This window comes from Lepus europaeus, chromosome 3 (genome assembly GCF_033115175.1).
Source record: "Lepus europaeus isolate LE1 chromosome 3, mLepTim1.pri, whole genome shotgun sequence".
NCBI classification, from domain to species: domain Eukaryota; kingdom Metazoa; phylum Chordata; class Mammalia; order Lagomorpha; family Leporidae; genus Lepus; species Lepus europaeus.
The window spans coordinates 127,942,133-127,954,504 of NC_084829.1; the positions used below are offsets into that span (position 1 = coordinate 127,942,133).

The 12,372-nt window shown below is 36.2% G+C and overlaps 1 protein-coding gene across 5 annotated transcripts in view; it reads right to left on the reverse strand.

Moving 5' to 3' along the window:
- The window catches only part of PTPRK (protein tyrosine phosphatase receptor type K), a 592,149-nt gene that overhangs the window by 238,029 nt on the left and 341,748 nt on the right, over positions 1–12,372 (reverse strand). For all 5 annotated transcript variants that reach the window (XM_062186745.1, XM_062186743.1, XM_062186744.1 and 2 more), the window contains exon 7: positions 7,018–7,311. In XM_062186745.1, coding sequence (XP_062042729.1) covers positions 7,018–7,311 — 294 coding nt within the window. The remainder of the gene's footprint in view (positions 1–7,017; positions 7,312–12,372) is intronic.

Genomic DNA, 12,372 nt, shown 5'->3' on the forward strand with positions numbered 1-12,372 from the left:
ATTTAAATTTTACATGCCTCCCAGATTTTGCTGTTCTTTAATCTATTCATGATACACCATCGCAAAAGACAGTGGATCACAATGGTAAGATCAATCCCATTCACAATAGCTACAAAAACAATCAAATATCTTGGAATAAACTTAACCAAGGACGTTAAAGATCTCTAAAATGAAAACTACAAAGCCTTAAAGAAAGAAATAGAAATACATATCGAAAAATGGAAAAATCTTCCATATTCATGGATTGGAAGAATCAATATCATCAAAATGTCCATTCTCCCAAAAGCAATTTATACAATCAATGCAATACCAATCAAGATACCGAAGACATTCTTCTCAGATCTGGAAAAAAGGATGCTGAAATTCATATGGAGACACAGGAGACCTCGAATAGCTAAAGCAATCTTGTACAACAAAAACAAAGCTGGGGGCATCACAATACCAGATTTCAGGACATACTACAGGGCAGCTGTAATCAAAACAGCATAGTACTGGTAAAAAACATATAGATAGACCAATGGAACAGAATAGAAACACCAGAAAACAATCCGAACATCTACAGCCAACTTATATTTGATCAAGGATCCAAAACCAATCCCTGGAGTAAGGACAGCCTATTCAATAAATGGTGCTGGGAAAATTGGATTTCCACGTGCGGAAGCATGAAGCAAGACCCCTACCTTTCACCCTACATAAAAATTCACTCAACATGGATTAAATACTTAAATCTACGACCGGAAACCATCAAATTATTAGAGAACATTGGAGAAACCCTGCAAGATATAGGTACAGGCAAAGACTTCTTGGAAAAGACCCCAGAAGCACAAGCAATCAAAGCCAAATTTAACATTTGGGATTGCATCAAATTGAGAAGTTTCTGTACTTCAAAGGAAACAGTCAGGAAAGTGAATAGGAAACTGAAAGAATGGGAAAAGATATTTGCAAACTGTGCAACAGATAAAGGGTGGATAACCAGAATCTACAAAGAAATCAAGAAACTCCACAACAACAAAACAAACAACCCACTTAAGAGATGGGCCAAGGACCTCAATAGTCATTTTTCAAAAGAGGAAATCCAAATGGCCAACAGACACATGAAAAAATGTTCAAGATCACTAGCCATCAGGGAAATGCAAATCAAAACCACAATGAGGTTTCACCTCACCCCAGTAAGAATAGCTCACATTCAGAAATATACCAACAACAGATGCTGGCGAGGATGTGGGGCAAAAGGGACACTAACCCACTGTTGGTGGGAATGGAAACTGGTTAAGCCACTATGGAAATCTGTCTGGAGATTCCCCAGAAACCTGAATATAACCCTACCATACAACCCAGCCATCCCACTCCTTGGAATTTATCCAAAGGAAATTAAACTAGCAAACAAAAAAGCCATCTGCACATTAATGTTTATTGCAGCTCAATTCACAATAGCTAAGACCTGGAACCAACCCAAATGCCCATCAACAGTAGCCTGGATAAAGAAATTATGGGACATGTACTCTATAGAATACTATACAGCAGTCAAAAACAATGAAATCCGGTCATTTGCAACAAGATGGAGCAATCTGGAAAACATTATGCTGAGTGAATTAAGCCAGTCCCAAAGAGACAAATATCATTTGTTTTCCCTGATCGGTGACAACTAACTGAGCACCAAAGGGGAAAACCTGTTGAAGTGAAATGGACACTATAAGAAACAGTGACTTGATCAGCTCTTGCCCTGACTGTTGATGTACAATGTAATACTTTATCCCTTTTAGTATTTTTTTTGTTCTAGTACTAGTGGTTGAACTCTGTAATTAACACACAATTATTCTTAGGTGTTTAAATTTTAACTGAAAAGTGATTCCTGTTAAATATAAGAGTGGGAAAAAGAGAGGGAGGAGATGTACAATTTGGGACATGCTCAATTGGACTTGCCCCAAATGGTGGAGTTAGAAATGTGCCAGGGGATTCCAATACAATCTCATCAAGGTGGCATGTAGCAATGCCATCTCACTAGACCAAGTGATCATCTTCAGTTCACAATTGATCACACTGATAGGTCTAAGAGTCAAAGGGATCACACAGACAAGACTAGTGTCTGCGAATACTGTTAGAATCAAAAAGGGAGAGAAGGATCCAACATGGGAAGCAGGATACACAGCAGACTCATAGAATGGCAGATGTCCTATATAGCACTCTGGCCTCAGAATCAACTCTTAAGGCATTTGGATCTGGCTGAAGAGCCCATGAGAGTATTGTAGGCATGGAAAGCCAAGACATTCTGGCAAAAAAAAAAAAAAAAAAAAAAAAACCTAAATGAAAGATCTCTGCGAGTAAGATCCCAGTGGAAAGAACGGGGCCATCAAAGAAGGAGGTACCTTTCTGAAGGGAGGAGAGAACTTCCACTTTGACTATGACTCTGTCGGAAAAAGATTGAAGTTGGCGAACCCAAAAGGCTTCCATAGCCTTGGCAACTCATGACTACAGCCTAGGGAGATTACTGACGCCATAAACAAGAGTGTCAAATTGTTAAATCAACAACAAGAGTCACTGTGTACTTTCGTCTCATGTGGGATTTGTTATTAATGTGTTGTCCAATGTGAAGTAATGCTATAACTAGTACTAAAACAGTATTTTTATACCTTGTGTTTCTATGTGGGTCCAAACTGATGAAATCCTTACTTAGTATATACTGAATCGATCTTCCATATATAAAGATAATTGAAAATGAAAAAAAAAACTTGGTTTTAAATTGAAAAATGCATAGAAAATTAATCAATTTTTAAAAAATATCATGCAGGATCTCTGTCCTTAATGTGCTATACATTGTGATTGAATGCTATAACTAGTACTCCAACAGTATTTTTCACTTTGTGTTACTATGTGGAGGCAAACTGTTGAAATCTTTACTTAATATATACTAAACTGATCTTCTGTATATAAAGAGAATTGAAAATGAATCTTGATGTGAATGGAAGGGGAGAGGGAATGGGAAAGGGAAGGGTTGTGGGTGGGAGGGAAGTTTGGAGGGGCGCGGGGAAGCCATTGCAATCCATAGGCTGTGCTTTGGAAATTTATATTCATTAAATAAAAGTTTAAAAAAATAAAATAAAATGGAAAAGATCCAAGGTTTTTAAAGTACTAGAAAATGGGGTTAGGCCCTTGCTACTTGGCATTCTATCACTGGACAAGCCATTGATTATCTTGTTTTTCTCCCCAAGTCTTAAATTCACCAGCTACAAAATTAGAATCATAATATTTCAAACTTACAGTTTGATGTGAATACAGGATATCATGATAGCTGCACTTCCAATGTTGGTTCTAGAATAGCATCAATTGATATTTAACCATAAAAATATTTTTATTTTATTAAAATGAAAAATATATTTTTCATTTGAAATAACAAATGTATTCATTTAAATACATAAATAAAATCAATGAATCAATTTTCCAGAAAACTATTCACAAACTTCTGCAAGTAAACAACATTTGATATTGGGCCAGCGCTGTGGCGCAGTGCGTTAAAGCCCTGGCCTGGAGCACTGGCATCCTATATGGGTGCCGGTTCTAGTCCTGGCTGCTCCTCTTCCAATCCAGATCTCTGCTGTGGCCTGGGAAAGCAGTGGAAGATAGCCCAAGTGCTTGGGCCCCTGTGCTGGGTGCGACACCCCACCGGGAAGAAGCTCCTGGCTCCTGGCTTCGGTTCGATGCAGCTCTGTCCGTTGTGGCCATCTGGGGAGTGAACCAATGCATGGAAGACCTCTCTCTCTGCCTCTCCTCTTTCTGTGTAATTCTGATTTTCAAATAAATAAATAAATCTTAAAAAAAACCCTATATTTGCTATTGACATAAATGTCAATCACTTAAATACATCAAAAGAAAATTTTAAATATAGTAAACAGTAACTAATTCACTCTTTCATTAATACTTAGTAATAAAACTGTGACTTTGTGGTATGAAATGAAATGAGGATTTCTGAAAGGTAGAAAATAGTCATTGTTCCTTTATAACTGATACTTATATGAAATGAGTATCTCACACAAACATGTTGTTACGAAGTATTTATAACTATTTTTAAAGTTCCATGTGGTCTCACAATTCAGAATGTATTAAAAATAGCTTGTTTAAATAATTAACAGTTATTCACATGGATTGTATCAGTGGTAAAACACTACAGTTACAATGTGGGGTGCATTTCGTCATGATTGAAAAGAATGGTTTGAGGAAGTAGTATTCAGTGCAATTACAGAGCCAGCATTCAGGGCATGCACAATTTATTATAATTATTATGAAAACTTTCTCCAAAAAGTAATATTTAGGGTCCTACAGGTATCTTTTCCCCAGAAGATAAAGAAATTTTAGGCTTTTGAAAAATCTATATAAAAATCAACTAACCCTATAGACAATATAAGCTATATTTTACTCTTTGTTGATATGGAATCCCAGCATGAGGCCAAAAATGGCATTAGTAAACTCTAAGTGGCTTTATCTGTGGGGAAATTTTGAGAAAAATGTCAAGAAAAAGGGTAGCAGATAGACATCATTATTTTAACTAAAACTGACTCTGTTTTTAGACATATAATGTTTATCAATTGTATTCAACTTAAGCCTTTCAGAGAATGTTTATAAATTAATAATTTATATATTTCGATGAGCTTTCCTTCTTTTTCTAATAATGAAACAAGAGTTTTCTTAATTAAATAATAGCCATGGTTTCTCTCAAATCTGCAATGTATCTGAAAATTTAGTAAATAAGCACCTCTCTTCCTCCCCCTACAAGAACCCCATCAAATATATGCTGTGTGAACATTAACTCTAATGAATACATTTGAAAAGTTTATTCTTAATTTTTGATAGTTCTAGAAACCAACACACTCTGTAATTACCAGTGCAACTACAAGTGATTAGGCCTGACTTCACAGAATCTGCAAAGTAAATGTTCTCATAGATTTGGATCAAAACTCTAATATAATTCCAAACCATCAAGGCATTTACAAATTAGAAAGCAGCTATAGTGCAAGCTATTTTTTTATTCCCTTGCATGCAGATGATGTTATTTGCAAAATTACAGGTCTCAAAGCACTTTGTAGCCCTTTTACTTACCATGATTCAGTCTGCAGTCTGAACATGCGCATTCAACAGGAATAAATCAATGCCCATAATGTATTGTTTTCAGTCATTTTAGCTTTAAAATACCCTTTCAATTACTTTCAATTGCCAAAATCTTCACATCCAATGACCAATTTCAAATAATTCTAAGTTAAACAAAAATTAGATCATACCAACCATATACTTTGTGGTATGCTAAGTTGTGAAAACTTATTCTCACAAAATTAAAAACTAAGAAATTATTGAGATATTGAAAAGAAAGAAGTATGGGCAAAAGAAGTCAAAATGAGACTCCTAAAATAACAAATTATCATTGGCTATTACAATTTGTATATATATATATATATATATATATATTACAGAGATTAAATGTTGAAAAATGGTGACTTTATTAGATATCATGTAGGCAATATTCTCAGTAAAATGAACTCTGTGGCTTAACTTTTCTTTATAACATAGGATATTAATATTGAAATAGAGTGAACTACTTTTCAGTGTCCATATTCCTATTCTCTAATTGTGGTTAGGGGGACAACTTGTTTCTCTCTCAGAAAGTATATCTACTGCTATGAGAACAATTTGTTACATGACTTCACATGGAAAGATATAGCTACAGAGAGTACTTGAAGAGAAAACTGGGAGATTTAGACCAAGCCATGAGAATCTACCCGCCCTGTGCTAGGTTAAGCTGCTTTTCAAGCTCTGGATTAATGCGCCCAATCAACAAATGAGTGGCCTTTCTATTGTCTCAAACCTAACTAATGGTGGTACAATTAAACTTAGTAGTATGTATCTCTCAGTAATATTGTTAATATACAAAAGTTGAGCTAGATTAAAAAAACAGTTAAGCATTACACTATAACTGTTAATTAGATGGACTTTGCTTTAATTGTAGATCAGCATTCTTAGTGGCTAGCCTAATAGTATTACAAATTATGAACAGATGTTCAAAAACAAAAGCTATTTTACAAGTACTTATGTTAGCATAGATTCCCCCACAATTTTAATTTTTTAATTTTCATAAACTAACACATTAAGTATTCAAGAATAAACATGCACTAATAAAAAGGAAGACATATAGGTCCATGTAATAATGTGACAGATACTTCAATATAATGCTGGATAGATACACAATGCATCTTTAAACAACAAAAATATTTTCAATAATAAACAATATAATACAAAAGAAATCAACTTAGATGAAACTATTTAGTTACTTTTAATAAATAGCTAACCATTCTTCCCATTATAAAAATATGGCATATTAAATAGCTAACATATATGACTATACATTACTTTTTATTTTAGTTTATCCTTTTGTGCTCTCCATATGCTACTATTTTCATCATTTTGTGTCAGGCATAGGGAGGACAATGACAAATCTTAAAGATGAAAGGAAAAAAAAAATAACGAAAACTTCTCCGTTTTATAGCTGATGTCACTGAGCTAATCCTCAACAACAGGATTTACTAAATAGAATAGTAATCTCATCAAGGTATTGTCCAGAGTAACTTTTCCTATCTATGTTATAAGGTCTGGCCTCTGCACACTGACTGCAACAGAATTATTAAGGAATACAATTTCCACATAGTAAAAAAGCATTCAGTATTTGCTTTAACTCAAAAGGTCTTCTCTCTCAATAATGCTTTCACCTCCAGCTGAGTTTCCGGGACACAGCAGGTTCATCAAAATTACAATATAAGAAAAGAATTTCGAGTCATAACAATACTAAAATAACAATAAAGAAGCACTTGCATTGCTCTGTAATCTGTCAAATGACACAATCAAGATAATGACTTACCTAATTCAGGAACTCTTTCACAAGTATGACTGCATCATACATTCAATAAAGAGAACTTTCAATATTAGGCATCCTCTGTGAGATCCTTCATGTTAGGAGGGCCTGCCATTCAGTCTTACCTGCACATTTGGTTCTGGTGATCAGCGGAGGTCCCGGGAGCCCTGTTCCTCCTTCACCAGGTCTTGTAAGCAGGACACGGATTTCATACTCAGTATCTGGATCTAAATGCCATAATTTGTAAGTTGGAGCATTGACTGCATGGGTTTCTGTCCAGGATCCGGATGTCATTCGGTACTCCACTTCTTTCAGGATAATGGGACCATCGCCAATGATGGAGTTGGCATTTAGTTGAATCAGCAAATAGGTGGGCCCAACACCGAGCAGCTGGGGAGGAGCAATGGGTCTTGGTGGTTCTACAAGAGAAGAGTATGCACTCCAATTACTTAAAACTCTAAAGCCTCATAATATACCAATATATGAATATCTCCCAGAGTCTAAAGTCTTAATGACTGATCTATTTAGGATCACATGATAAATATTTGAAAGAATACCAGGACATGAGTGGTCTGGCAACTGAACTTTTAAAGAGAAGATAATGTGTGAGTGGTTGGTTCAAGAACATTTTAACTTAGCACAAGATTCATTTTATTAAAAACATTCCTCTCCAGGAGACAAACTTGTAAAGACACAGTGAACAAGGAAAATAAAGAAAAAATGTTTAGAGCTAGATAGCTCTGATTAGCAACCTGAACAGAGTAGAGCTGATCTTTGATACTGATTTCATTCATGAAATACAGCCAACTGTTTATTTTGCTTTTGTTTTGTATTGCTCTTTAAATTTTTCCAGAGTTCAGAAAGGTGTGTAAAAGAAGACAATACAGCAAAGGCTGAACTGGAAGCTGATGCTAGGTCCTGACTAGTTCCCACATACCCACCTCAGAGTGTAAAAAATGGAAATTCACATCTGGGCAAAATCACAAATCACCACAAATCACTGGCCTTTGGGAATAGCACAGGGTAAGGCAATGCATAAGACATTCAACTCATATGTGGAAGGCCTTAATTTTGGATAGTTTAAGATATTTTGCTTGGAAGATACTTTGGTAAACATTATTTCAGTGTTTCAAGGATGCTTCAGAGCACTTCTTTACCCATTCACAACAATGTACCCTAAGTAAGACACTTCATACAACTCACAGACCTAGCTCTGTGGGTAGGGTCTGTTCACCGGGAATGATACACAATGAAGTTCTAATCAGTACACTGTGATCAAGTTAGGTTTTCTTTGAATTTCTAGAACATTTCTCACACTTCTCAGGGAAGTTAAAAGACTTTAAATGAAAATGTTAATAATGTTGTAATTGCTAAAAATTTATTTAAATACAATTTTTAAGAGAGCACTGCATACTTATTAACTGCAACTACTCAATACTGCCTCACCCTGATCTACCACAGGTAGTGGGGACTGGAGAAAACTCACTCACAGGCAAGTTAGGAACACACAGTAACTTTCAAACTAGATTTTACATTTTAATAATAATACATTCAACAGAAAGTTACAATGCAAAGGAGAAAAGAAAAAGCAAAGGTTTTGCTTTCTTTTGCTGGTTTACATGAAAAATGAATTTTCCACTGAAGCCTCTAGTATGCTTTTTAAGTCTGGCTGATTACAACTCTAGTTTCCATCTAAAAAGCCTCTGAACCACAAGCATCCCTACTAAGTGGCAAGACTAGTTTGTCTAGATTTCTGCAGGGTGAGGTCTTCTTCAAGAATATTTCCTCAAATTTCACAAAACAAATATTTATTGAGTAAGTACAAACTGCTAGAAAGTTCTACATACTGGCTACACATGCAATATTGTGAAGGAGACACAGTAACAGTATATCAATAAAATCCTTATTTTAAACTGAGAGTTATGGAAAAATCAAGCAGAACATTATGATGAAGAATAACAGGTCAAGCAATAACAGGTTTCTATCTCAAACCCCTTGAATAATGTAAGATACTCCCCTCAAATACAGCTCTTTATGGCAATAGCTTTCAAATGAGTTTTCAGTAGAACCATATGATCTTGTGATTCTCCTGTGTAAAATCCAAATAAAACTCACATGTTCTGTTTTCAAATCAATCTTACCAAGGAGGCAGGTACCAATGCCAGCGCACTCGGTAAAGTGATAAGTATAAATACACAACCAATCAAAAAGATAGGGTATGTGTCGAAGAGATTTCACAAATAAGACCAGTGTAAGCAAATAATGAAGGATAGAATTAAAAGGGAGAGAATGACCCTGTGGGGGAAGCAGGACACACAGCAGACTCATAGAATGGCAAATGCCCAAAACAGCACTCCTGCCTCAGAATCAACCCTTGGGACATTCGGATCTAAAAGATCCATGAGAGTCTCACAGGCATGGAAAGCCATGACACGGTGGCAAAAAACAATCTAAATGAAAGATCCTGGTGAACAAGACCCCAGCAGAAGGAACAGGCCATCAAGGAGGGAGGCGCCTTTCTCTGAAGGGAGGAAGGAACCTCCACTGTGATACGGCCTTGACTAAACAAGTTCAGAGTCGGTGAACTCAGGGGGCTTCCATAGCTTAGACAGCTCATAGCAAGAGTCTCCGGTGACTGCTGACGTCATAAATAAGAGTGCCAATTGTTAAATCAACAACGGGAGTCACTGGGTACATGCTCCCCACGTAGGATCTCTGTCCTTAATGTGTTTTACTATGAAACTTAAAAACACTGCTAGTCGAACAATACCCTATACCTTGTGTGGTTGTGTGAATGCAGCCTGTTGAAATCCTTGCTTAATTGATCTTCAGTATATGAAGGTAATTGAAAATGAAACTCGATAAAGGGCAGGATGGGAGAGGGAGAGGGAGAGGGGAGGGCTACGGGAGGGAGGGAGGTTGGTGGGGGGAAGCCACAACAATACAAAAGTTGCACTTTGTAAATTCACATTTATGAAATAAAAAGCAAAAAAAAATTTTAAAAAACCTCACATGTTCTATAAACTGTACTAGTATACATTTAAAAAATCTTTACTTCTATAGAAAAGTAATTCTCCATAGGACCTTTGTAAAATGTAAACATAAAACTGTTTTCTAGTGGTTGCTTTGCAATGAAGAGTCAAAATTATGTAACCAGTCAACTATTTCAATTTCACAACTGAATTCAATACAGAATTATTATCAAGGGAAAAAGTTTAAATAAAATCAATCTAAGCTTCATTTTCACTTATCAGCAAAAATAAGATAGAACTAAACATTTCATACCACAGGTTACAAAAACTTATTTAATAGCTTTTAAATTGAGAATTTTTAAAAGTTTTGGTAGAAAAGGAAAATTGAAGTAGTCCCTAAAACTAAGCTGAAATGCAACTGAAAAGAAAAACGAACATAATAGGAAAAATGCAAATCTCTTTCCAGACTATCTAAAAGTTATATATACTTTAAGAAGCATTCTGTGTGTTGTGGATAAATTGAGTTGCCACATTTGTCCAACATTTGTTCTCCTTCCAGACGGCTCATATATCAACTAATTTAAATGGGAAACAATCCTGAATTCCCAGCTCACTAAATTTGTCACCTGAGAGTAACAATGCTTCACTCATTTTTTTAAAAGATTTATTTTATTTATTTGAAAGACAGAGTTACAGAGAGAGAGAGAGAGAGAGAGAGAGAGACAGAGAGAGAGAGAGGGAACTTCCACCTGTGGTTCACTCCCCAAATAGCTTCAATGGCCAGAGAAGAGCTGAGCTGATCTGAAGCCCAGAGTCAAGGGCTTCTTCCAGGTCTCCCACGTGGGTACAGGGGTCCAAGGACTTGGGTCATCTTCCACTGCCTTCCCAGGTGCATTAGCAGGGAGCTGGATGGGAAGTGGAGCAGCTGTGATTTAAAACAATGCTCACATGGGACATTGGCGCTTTAGGCTGGAATTTTAACCTGTTGCACCACAGTGCTGGCCCCATTTTGCTCATTTTACAACACAACAATGACCTGAAGAGATCTGATACTTGACATGAAGTACAAACAGAAATGATTTTCAAATAAAATATAAATCACAAACCTTGGCTATACGTATTCTGAAACCTTACTTTATATGTATGTATTTCACATGTTAAATCCATTCTACCAAAACCCCACATACTCTTGCCATGAAAAATAAACAGGAAACAAGAGAGCAGAAGATGGAATGGAGAAAAATACCAGGAAAAGTCTATAACAATGCATGAGTATTAGAAATAAGAAAATAATAAAGCATACTGTTCCTCCCATGATTTGTATGTTCAAGGAAGCTACATATAAAAAATGAAATTTGGAATCAACAGGCCTAGTTTTCAAGCAATAAATACACGGTAATATCTGAGTAAGTCAGAATCTATTACTTAACTTTGCATTACAAATTCTTTGTTGGTTAACTACACACTGTTTGAAGAATTTTAAAAGACTACAGTTCTAAATACATCAATGCCCCGTATGTGATACTATTTTTCTTTGTTTTCCAAGAGAACATACATATTTTTAAATCAGAAATTAATATTCAACACTAGTATTATAAATAAGTGAAGAAAACAGTGTGATATAACAGGTTCTTACCATAAAGAAGGACAGCAGTACACTCTAATCACTTTTTTTTTTTTTTTTTTTTGAGACAGACAGAGTGGATAGTGAGAGAAGAGACAGAGAGAAAGGTCTTCCTTTTTGCCGTTGGTTCACCCTCCAATGGCCGCTGCAGCCGGCGCATCTCACTGATCCGAAGCCAGGAGCCAGGTGCTTCTCCTGGTCTCCCATGCGGGTGTGGGGCCCAAAGACTTGGGCCATCCTCCGCTGCCTTCCCGGGCCATAGCAGAGAGCTGGCCTGGAAGAGGGGCAACCGGGATAGAATCTGGCGCCCCAACTGGGACTAGAACTCAGTGTGCCGATGCTGCAAGGCGGAGGATTAGCCTGTTGAGCCATGGCGCAGGCCTCTAATCACTTTCACATCTCACTCCCTGTGGTCATGCAAAAGAAGGGGTGAGAGACAGTCCAACAATCAAAGCAATAGCTCAAATTTGGAACTATGGCAACGTGAAGAGTGTCTTAGATGTATATACATTGATTAACAGCATGATTATAAAAAGTAAAGCCTTGCATTGAGACTAATATACTAATATAGACTAAATGTTCTACACTGGAGGTAAAAAGTAGCCTTAGATTAGCATACATATTTTGTTTTCAGGCCCTTGAGAAATGGAGTCTTATTTACAAAAATCTCTATTCATTTCAATAAATTATGCATGAATTTTAATCAGGTAGCAAATGAACAAGTAATTGTTCTGCAGCAATATTAATATTCTCCATAACTTAATACATTTTCAGACCTAGAGCTACTATGCCAATAAATCCCAACTGCACACTCGGTATCAACTGAAGCATGCAATCCTCAAAATACAAGATAAACGTTGCTGATGTTACCAATTAATTTTCAA